The sequence below is a fragment of the Symsagittifera roscoffensis genome, chromosome 4 (assembly GCF_963678635.1).
Source record: "Symsagittifera roscoffensis chromosome 4, txSymRosc1.1, whole genome shotgun sequence".
In the NCBI taxonomy this organism is placed as follows: Eukaryota; Metazoa; Xenacoelomorpha; order Acoela; family Convolutidae; genus Symsagittifera; species Symsagittifera roscoffensis.
This window is the reverse complement of record NC_087065.1, coordinates 12687106-12697287: the sequence shown is the minus strand read 5'-3', so window position 1 is coordinate 12697287 and position 10182 is coordinate 12687106. Positions and strand designations below refer to the sequence as shown.

Sequence of the window (10182 nt, the reverse complement as noted above, 5' to 3'; positions counted from 1 at the left end):
TGTTTTTAGCATTTGAAAGTTTTGGACGTCTTCTGGATCAACAATTTGTTTCACCTGTGAACATTTTTTTGGGGTTTGTAAGGCATGGGACAATTAACGCCAGATATCGTTACAAACATACTTGAGTTTAGGAAAGCCTTTTGCAAGCTTAATAATTTGTAAATAGACGCTAATTACAAATTTAGTACTTCACTTGGTCTGTAGAGAAAGATGTTCATCAAAAATTGGATCAATTTTTGTTGTAAAATGTTGTAAAACAAGTTTATCAAAAACTATTTCATAGACCTTAAAGGGCAGTCAGAACAATCTTGGGTTCGCCTTGATTCGAACAGTTTTTGTTAGCAGTCATTATTATAATTGCGCCACTATTTCAAGACTACTACATATCTTGAGTCATAATCTTAAGCTCCATCAGTTTATTTTCAATCCCATTCAGTTTGTTCCGAGTTCTCAGTTTGTCTCTTTTAAAGTCGTTTTCCGCTTCTGAGTCATCGCCCGCGCGTTCGTCTGCGCTACTGAAATGATCCGAGTCGAACACTGGCGACCGACCGCGGTGGCGACCCGGTGCTATCGCGTCGGGTTTGAAACTTCGGCGATCTCGTGTTCCGCGATAGTTGTCGGCGCTGTCGTAGTGTGAAGGGTACTTGTGACTGGGTCGTATGTGAGGATGAGGTGGTGGTTTGGAAGACTGATGGAATCTAGGCAGGGGCTTCAGATTCATATCGATGCTTTCAATGAAGGGTCGTCCGGTTGGGGCGGAAGAGGGGTGGTAAGTGTTGTCGCTGTAGTATCTTGACTCGTCTCTGTCGGCTACTTTTCCTGAAAAGTGTCATTTTCAGTCTGTCAAAATTTCAACCAACTGTAAAAAAAAAAATCCTCCATCAAATGCCAATCTAACTGCATATGGACAAGAAAATAGTTTGAATTTAGAATTGTAATACGGTATGGAATCTTGAACTCTTGAAATAGTTTTTTTACGCATTTTTTTGACGAAAAACGAACCCGCCTCCAAGTGTAGGCGTAAATAATCGATTATAACGGATTATTATGATGACTTTTTGACAGTCATAATTGATTATAATTACCAAAATTACGTGTTTAAATGATTTATAATTGATTATAATCGTGATATTTTCCATGAGATTATAATCTCTTATAATCAATTATAATTGATTATAGTTCTTACAAAAAACCCTTAGAATCAATTATAATCGATTATAATCTCTTATTTTTCCAAACATTTGTCAATTCAAAACTATATTCGAATTATATCTTATGGGTTATTATTTTTGTGTCAATAAGAAAATCTCTAAAAGAGAGATCTCTTGAACACTTTGGTTCATCTGAACACAAGTTTTACCTCGAAACAAAAGTTTCATAGAGATCCTTTCATATTAGTGGAAAGATTCCAGCGGTAGATGAAAAATAAATCTTCCAAATCAATCATGAAACTTAACCAATTTGTTGGTTTTTTGGTGGTTAAAAAGCCTAAAATATGCATCACAAAACAACTCTAATGGGAAAGAAATGAAAAAAAAACCTTTTAATATTGAATTGATTGGAAAATTTTAAAAACATGTTTCTCAGTTTTCATAGGAACCAACGTCTACAAAAAGCATAAAATATAAGCAATTTAGATGCAGCTTCGAAGACAAAATGGACAAACAAAAGGGATTATAATCATTTACAATCGATTATAATGGATTTTTGTGCAAAACTAATAAATTAGAAATTTGAATAAAAATAATGGATTTTAATCAATTATAATTGATTCTAATTGTATCAAAAAATGAACGAATAAATAAAAGTATCGATTATAATCTATTATAATGGATTATAATTAAATATAATTTGATCTTAAAAAGGGTGATTATAATCGATTATTAATTGAATTGATTAAAATCGATTGTTTCTCAATTTTAGTAAGACTGGTATTTAAATCGTAATAGTATCGATTATTCACGCTTGAAACTGGATGCGGGAAACGTTGATGCTGACTTTGAAATTAATTTTTTCCACTCAAATTCTGGAGCAACAAAAGTCCAGTTGGAGCTTTTGATATCATATAAGAGCCAGTTTAGTCGTAATTTGAGCTCCACAAGTTATTCTTGTACAGAGGAAAAAAAAGATTTCTAGTTTTCATATTTTTTTACTGACAATGCATGTCTTTTACGGTCATTCACCAAATTAGGCCGTTAGTTGACTTAAAATTAGTATCCAATATCAAATGATTTTTGTGCTCGGTACACATTGTGCTAGTTGTTCAGCATTTACCCATGCTTTTTCATAAAATTGATTTTTTGGCTCAGTTGAAATCCTAGATATGTTTTCATCAGAGAGTGATTCTAAAAGTGGGATCATGTTAACTTCCCCCCCCCCTATTTCGATTTTCAGAAATTCAACTTTGGCGGCCACATTTTCAATAGCTTAAAACAATTTTCAGAAAATATATTCATTTAAAATTGTTTACGTGGGTATTATATAAATAGTGAGTAATACAAATATACGAACGGGCGGAAATGAAAACCCAATTAATTGTTGACATTTTTGAAATGCATATTTTGTACAGAAATGGTTGTCAAAAATAATACATGCATAGGGGGATAGTTAACAAGGTCCAAAGGGGGGGGGGGGTAGTTAACAAGGTCCAAAGGGGGGGGGGATAGTTAACAAGGTCCAAAGGGGGGGGGGAATAGTTAACAAGATCTTGAAAGTTTAAACAAATATAATAATGAAGAGATGGCTCTCTGATGACTCTACTTTTGGCCTTGTGTGTGCTGTACATCTCTTCTCTCAGTCTATCCACCTGTCTTCTGTGCTCCCTCTCTCTTCTCTCCATCATCTCATTCAGAGACGTGATCAACTCACTCTGTCGCTTACTCACCTCCTCCACGTGTTTACATCTCTGCAGCACAATAGAAAAGAAAACATTTGGTTGAGAATAAGCCATCGTTAGAAAAATCATTTTTTTGGGTCGCGGAAAAACGCTCCGAATTTTTTCGATCGCGCAAAGTCGGGACTTCTCTTTAGGGATCCGCAAAGTCTCGCCGAATTTTCGGCTCCCGAAAAGTTGTGACTGATCTTTTTTTTGGGTCGCGACATTCAACCTTACTGATTTCGGGTGTTAAGTCGCGTACCTCGGCCCGGTTAACACTTTAACTCAATTTCCGAAAAATTTCAAGAAGAAGAAGATCATGACTTCGATCAAATAAATTTGAACAAGTGTGAATACACCAGCTAAAAAATGGCGTTCTTCCTAATTTATGTTGACAATTCATCACTTATCGTAAGTGCCACATAATTATTGCACTACTCGTTATAAGCTATCCAAAAAAGCTAAATGAGAAAGAGCCAAAGATCAAAATGCTTTTTTCTTGTTTAGTTATACATAGGATTCTTCGTACTTAATTATTTTCTAAGTTTTTGAGCTAATATAAAATATGGATTCTTACATACATTTTCTAAAACAATCTATATCATTATCAAATATGAGTCAATTATGACTCATTGAGCTTGCTGACCTTGGCTAGTTCCCAGTACATGTCGAACATGCGCTTCTGTCCGTCCACCAGTTCCTGCAACTGACTACTGTTCCCACTACTCTTCTCCGCCTCCATCTTCAGACTAAATATTGACACTTTTAATTTATAATATTTTCATTGCTTTTTTCATCTTGCATCATTTTCATTGTTACATGAATCGTGCGTATGACAAGAAAATGTTTACCCCCCCCCCTTACATCCCTTTTCGCATGCAAGTTATTGAAAACAATTGTGTTCAGAAAGGCTATAAGGATAGTTCATACAGCGAAATTTCATCACGTCATGTCAACCTTAAAATTGTTTTTTTTTTCAAATCAAAAGTATGTGTTTGTGGGTTGGGGGGAAGGGTGTGGAAAGTCACCAGTTTTTTTAAATCTTGAAACTGATCAAATTTTTCAAAGAACTGAGCTTCAAAGCTTTTCAAAGCGTTCTTACCGTCCCCTCCCCTAAACTCTGCGTCTGGTTAAAATTAGGTCAAAATTGCAGTACAATTAGATTGGTGGTCTCTTACAAGCTCTCGTTTCGTGTAGTCTGAAAACCGTGAAATTCCATACCAGATTTTCTCGAAATTGAGTCAAGTTTATTGAACTTTTTTCGGAATCAAAATCACGACCAAAATGGCTCGTGATTTTGATCCCAGACGAGCTTTAGCTGAGTTATATAAAATTGGGGGCCAAAAAGCCCACACTTCAAGAAGTAATTTGAACAACAATATAACATACAAATGGTCGGAAACATCAGCATATTTTTTTTCTTGAATTCGTTCATTTGTTACAAAGTTATTGGATTCTGTTGAAGTCTTTTGGCTCAGGTTGACGAAAGGTCAAACGTGACTACGGCTTTTTGTCGCGCGCTATGACATCTGACAAGACCATTTTAGTCAAAAAGAAAAGCCCAAACCTCGACCCAATCGATTTTCAAGCGATGCAACTGTTATAGTTGTCCCCATACCCGAGAAAGATATACCGGCCTTTTATAGATCCGAATCGAATAACCCAACCGATTGAATAAAAACTCAGCTCAAAAGAAGCCTTTTTCAAGAACCGACGTTTCTCTGTTCGCTATTATTGATTCGTGATTGACCAATATAGTGAATATTGTAAAAGCAGATCTCAAAGGCATTTATATGTATACAACTCAGGGACCCAATCTAAGCGTGAACGAACTGAAAATTTTGTTACCAGCGTCGAAAATTGTTCTAAGCTACTATACTATTATAATGATTATTGTGATACCAGACCCCCCCCCCCCCCCTTTAGGGTCTTTTCTATTATATGGCCCAAAACTGCTCGTTTTAATATTTGGTAAAAAATGATCATAATGCTCGAAACTGGTTGGTTGAAACTAAGTTAAGCGAAAAGGAACTTTGTTTGTAGTTTTAAAAAAAAGAGAAGCTCTATGTAAAATGTGGTAATTTTGGACCGTATAACAGGAAAGATCCGAACTCTATCACAACACCTCATTTGGTTCTGTTGCTGCAACTGTGCCATCGCCCCACTCAACTGTCCAATCTGCTGTCTGTATGCATCTAACATTCCATCCTTCCACTTGGCATTGTAGATAGTCGGCATTGTGGTCGCAGAGGAGCTGTCTGAATTGTGGATCGTGGGGGCCACAGAGGATGAGGCAGGAGAAGGAAAGATGAAAGGGTGCTCTTTCTGATCATAACTGAAAGCAGAACTAAATGGGTTGATTACAAAAGTCATAATAGTTATTAAAACTCAATTTTGCAGGTAGAAGGATACAGAAATAGACGGCGGACAACAGTCAACACTACGGTCAAGACTCTAAGCTAACTTAATAAGAATGCGATCAGCAATGAAATCATCAGGTTTTCAGTTCGGAGTTGCTCAACCAATGATTTTTTGCCAAAAATTTTCAATGAACACACATGCATATGGCAAGCAGTTGCAAAAACATCATAGATTCTCAAAAAGTAGTTATGAGTAATGAGTAAGATGTATTTAATCTATCATGAACTCCAACCGTTTTGTTTTTATAGTTAAATTTGGCCGCTGATTTAATCTGTTAGTTAAAATTGACCATGATCTCTTTGTTTCGTTGGTTTGATTTGTTTGGGTGCGTCTTAATAAAAATAATGACGCGTCCATGCTGTGTATTTTGTGGATTTTAAGCAGATTGCGCATCGAGTTGATTACGAATTTGTCGCATTTCTGCTTTACGGTTTTTTTTTGATATAATGGATTCTATTAGCCTATAGGTAGTAAAAAAATGTATTGCTCAAAATTGTTTCAAAACAACGGAACTTGTAGAATCCGCAACAATATCTGCGGAATTTAGAGCAATTTGTTGATTCCACGAACAAAAAATATGGGCATAACACTTTTGAGTTGTGGTGAAATTCGCAATTGTAGGAGGAATCCGGAACTGTTAGCGCAATCCGTGTTTTGATTGCGAAATCTAGTTACATTTAGTTACTTATTTAAGTATTAACAATTATGCTGGTAAAACAGATAGTTTTTTTCTGGACCCTAACAAATTATTTTATCTCGAGCCAACTTTTATCGTGAGTGACTCTTATTGTTCCGACTTTCGATACAAAAGTAACGGAATATTTGTGCTCGGGGTGGGTTTTTTTTTTCTTCAGACAAATGTCGACTTTTTAACTAGCCATTTTTGACGGAATTTTTTTTATATCATTCGAAAGGTATTGTTGTCCTGAGCTCAAATTTGAAAAGATATTCCACCTGTGATCATTTTTCATAAGGTTATGGGGGTTTAAAGATTGCCATTTTGGCCAATTTGAGACAATTAACGCGCGATATATTTCGCGCTATTAACGCGTAAGCGGAGAGTTGATATCCGTCTTAAAAATCGTTCCAAATTGGTTAAAAGAAGCTTATTTGCCATAATTGGTTTGTTACAAGGAGCAAAATCTATCCTTTTGTATTTTTTATGGCGTGTGGGGGGATGATTTTCAAAAAAAAATTCACATTTTAGAGAAAATTTTTTTTCATTTTAATTTTTCTTACATTTAATTTTTTAATGTTATTACTGCTCCATAAACCTTAAAAGGCAGTCGGAACATTCAGGGCTTTGCCCTGATACGAGCAGTCTTGTCTCTATTTATCAGTATTTATAATAAAAACTAGCGTCAACATTTAGGATAAAAATCATCATTGGAAAATATTATAAAGTCACAATTGGCTATTTGGAAAAAAAAAATGCTCTCAAAAGTTCGCTTAAAAGTTAATATCAATCATAATTCGAATAAAAATTGCCATAAAAGCAATTGAGATGTAAAGCAATAACATTAAATGGCCTTTAAGTATATGAAAGACGAGATACCGTAACTGAAGTGTTCTCTCAAACAGGTTATCCCATAAATTTACAAAGCTGAAACAGCATTTTATCTCAAACACTGAAATGGTCTTATTTCTCAAATTTTGAAATGCTCATTTTGTCTAAGCTACTGAATAAGTGACTTTATCTTCACCGCTTACGTTTTCAAAAAGCTGAAAGGTCAAAAATTAATTTATTTTGTGATCCAAAAAATGTTGAGGGGGATACAGCTGTTTAGGTAACTAAGACGTAATTTACAAATTATCAAAAATTTTAGAATCTGCATTAACTTCAAGAAAAAAAACTTGCTGGGAATTTGATCTCAATCACTAAAGAGATAGATGTAAGGTTTTGAGGTTTGGCATTGGAATCCGCTGACAATGGTTGTCCTTGACTATGAATTATGCTACTGCAAGATATACATTGTAGCTATAGCTCCTAGTTGTTTACTCTAGAACTAATTTAACTCTGCGTAATAAACATAGTTACGGAATTTGCAGACATTTGCAGAATCCAGAACAACTTCTGCCGATATAATATACTTAACAAACTGATTGTGCGCGGACTCCATGGATTTATGTGCAATTCTAAGCGGCGCGCCTATCCAATGCACAGTCTGGATTTGTCATGCTTAAGTTTCTGAAGATACAATTTTTTTAAATTGGACGTTGGTAGAGGTTCAAAAATAATTTTAAAAAATTGAAGAATGAATCATCTGAGCTTCAGTTAGGAATTGTTAATTGCAAAAAAAAATTTATTTGAAAAAAATTTCAACTGTTTTTGCAAAAGATATCTATCGATGCATTTGGATAGTACTTGTAAGTGCATCTTAGTGAACCCAAGGCGTAATTAATGAGCCTTTTTTTAACCTAAAACAAAATTTTACAACAATCACAGTTTTTCTAATCTTGTTGCTTGATGAAACCAAACAAACTGCAATTTTTTGAAGCGCCTAAGTCTTGATGTAAGATACAATGAGACGAAAGAGTAAAAAAATAGAAGTTGTAATAAGTCATGTTGAGAAGAAAATTAAGAAGGAAAATTTGAGAAGAAAAAATCCTCCAAATGAAAAAGGAAGCAGACTTTGAGATGTGACAAGAAGCTGGTGCTACTGTTTTTGTTACCTTTTTAGTTGCCGTCTAAGAGATGAATAGTTTGAGTTGATAGTTCAGTGTTTTAAATTAATGCTAACAGTTTAACCCTCGTTGCTAATCGTTAGATTCTTGAAACAAAAATTCAGACCCGGTTGCTTTGCAATTGGCACATTGTTTGTTGCAAAAAATGGCAACGAAAAGAATCTAATAATTTTTTCAATTTCTGCCATTTTCTTGAGTCCTGGAAAGGTTTGCAGTTCAACTTTATCGATTGGGTCGGTTATAATGCTTGAAATAATGTTTAAAAAATGGCAAGGATTACCTAGTCCATTATCCAGGTTAGCAGAATAACAAAATTCTGTAAAAAAAATCCGATAAAAAATAATCTTCACGCATTATTTTAGAATCAGTTTTAGGAATCCGAATCACGACGCGAAAGGATTTAGTAAGATCACATTCAACTTTCTTGTAGCTCCCTTTTTAATTTTCTAAAAAGTGCAAAAAATAACCTACCCTAGCGCACTTTTTTTGCAAAAAGCAACTTACCCCAACACATGTTTAAGTCCCCATATACGAGAACGGCATGTAATTATAACCTAGATTTTAATGAATGGTTTTCCTTTAAAGCCTTATTGGTAATCAAAACATTTAAATTTTTGACCACCAAATTTGTGAAAAATTCTGGATAGTCTGGAAAAGATAAGGAAATGATTTTTGTTTCTTTCAGATGATTTACCTTAAAACGGCAGCATTTCCAGACGAGAAGTTTTGGTCTACTAAACTCCTAACTGCAGGGGGTTGCATTTCAAAAGACTGCTCATAATTGGGGGGACTTGTCTGAAGATAGGGCAGAGTTGAAGGTTGTTGTTGTTGCTGTTGCTGACCTCTCATTTGACCTCTAGCCGCTGACAAGTTGAAGTGGTCGAGGGAGTCGGAGCTGATTTTGAGAGGGTTTCCAGCCGGCGTGTTGTTGTAATTGTTGTTGGTGTTACCATTATTAGTATTGCCGTTGTCGAAAAAAGTTACGTTTGGTTTTTTAAGTATACTGCGCATTTTTATGTGTATGTTAAATTAACGTTGGTAATGTTTTGTAAGTAAGTCTACTCATTCTTGTAATTTATAATACAATTGCAATGAATAAAGCACGAGAAACTGGTAACATGATGTTACGCATTCAAATACAAAAGTAAGTTGCTTTATCAAATCACTTAGCAAAATCTAATCACTGGACATATCTTTTTTGAAATTTGAGCATCCGCCATTCCGATACAAATGAATATTTTTATTAGCTAGCAGGCCCTATATATTCCTGTTCTGGTTAGTTTGCACGCTATGCATATGATTATCTTGTCAGGTCTGAAATGTTTGATACCTGAAATGGCTTTAAATGACGATCGAAAAGCCATTGTTCCGACTTTCGATACGAAGGTAACGGAATGTTTGAGCTCGAAGTGGGTTTTTTTCTTCAGACAAATTTCGACGTTTTAACAAGCCATTTTTGACGGATTTCTTTTATATCATTCAAAATGTATTGTTGAGTTGAGCTTAAATTTGAAAAGATGTTTCACCTGTAATCATTTTTCGTCAAGTTATGGGGGCTCAAAGATTGCCATTTTGGCCAGTTTGGTAAAAATAACGCGCGATATTTCGCGGTATTAACGTGTAAGCGGAGAGTTAATCCGTCTTAGAAATCGTTGCAAATTGGTTAAAAGAAGCTTAATTATTATAATTGATTTGTTACATTGAGCGAAATCCTTCCTTTTGTACTTTATATGGCGTGTGGGGGATGATTTCATTAAAAAATTTTCATATAAAAAAGTTTTTATTTTATTTTATTACATTTAATTTTTTAAAATTATTACTGCTCCATAAACCTTAAAAGGCAGTCGGAACATTCAAGGCTTTGCCCTGATACGAGCAGTTTTGTTTATATCTAAATGCGTTTGAGAATGAGGCCACAATATATGGCAATGAATCAAATCACAGAAAAAAAATATTTGTCAACTCTTGATACGTTTTTTACAGATTTTGAAAGTTAAGCCCAAAACCAAACAAGTTTTTATTGAAAAATCGGTAACGTTTATACTTGCTCACAGTTATCTTGAACAAAAGCAAATGTTTTTCTGGTTTTTCGTATCTAGGTTAGGCTTCAAGCACTAATATTGCCCAGCTGAGTTTTTGACTTACACTTCAAAAAAAAAGATTTTGAAAACTATGCATCTTTATTAACTATCTTGCAAGAC

At 34.7% G+C, this 10182-nt stretch overlaps 1 protein-coding gene across 1 annotated transcript; it reads right to left on the bottom strand.

Annotated features, from left to right (window-relative positions):
• Positions 1–213: 213 nt before the first annotated feature.
• On the bottom strand, positions 214–9098 carry LOC134844074 (putative uncharacterized protein DDB_G0291608). Its single transcript, XM_063860545.1, has 5 exons — positions 8676–9098; positions 5001–5210; positions 3522–3624; positions 2761–2905; positions 214–819 (listed from the first exon to the last, which is right to left on the bottom strand). Exons 1-5 carry the CDS (start codon positions 8990–8992, stop codon positions 380–382), a joined length of 1215 nt encoding a protein of 404 aa, XP_063716615.1. The 5' UTR covers positions 8993–9098; the 3' UTR covers positions 214–379.
• Between the last annotated feature and the right edge of the window lie 1084 nt (positions 9099–10182).

Bases quoted from the DNA above. Each gene is read 5' to 3' on its own strand.
- LOC134844074 (XM_063860545.1), bottom strand. From the start codon at position 8,992: ATGCGCAGTATACTTAAAAAACCAAACGTAACTTTTTTCGACAACGGC. The intron at 3,625-5,000 runs GTGTTGTGATAG...GTCAATATTTAG, and splicing joins CAGCAACAGAACCAAATGAG to TCTGAAGATGGAGGCGGAGA. The intron at 820-2,760 runs GTAGAGTCATCA...GACACTTTTCAG, and splicing joins CAGCACACACAAGGCCAAAA to GAAAAGTAGCCGACAGAGAC.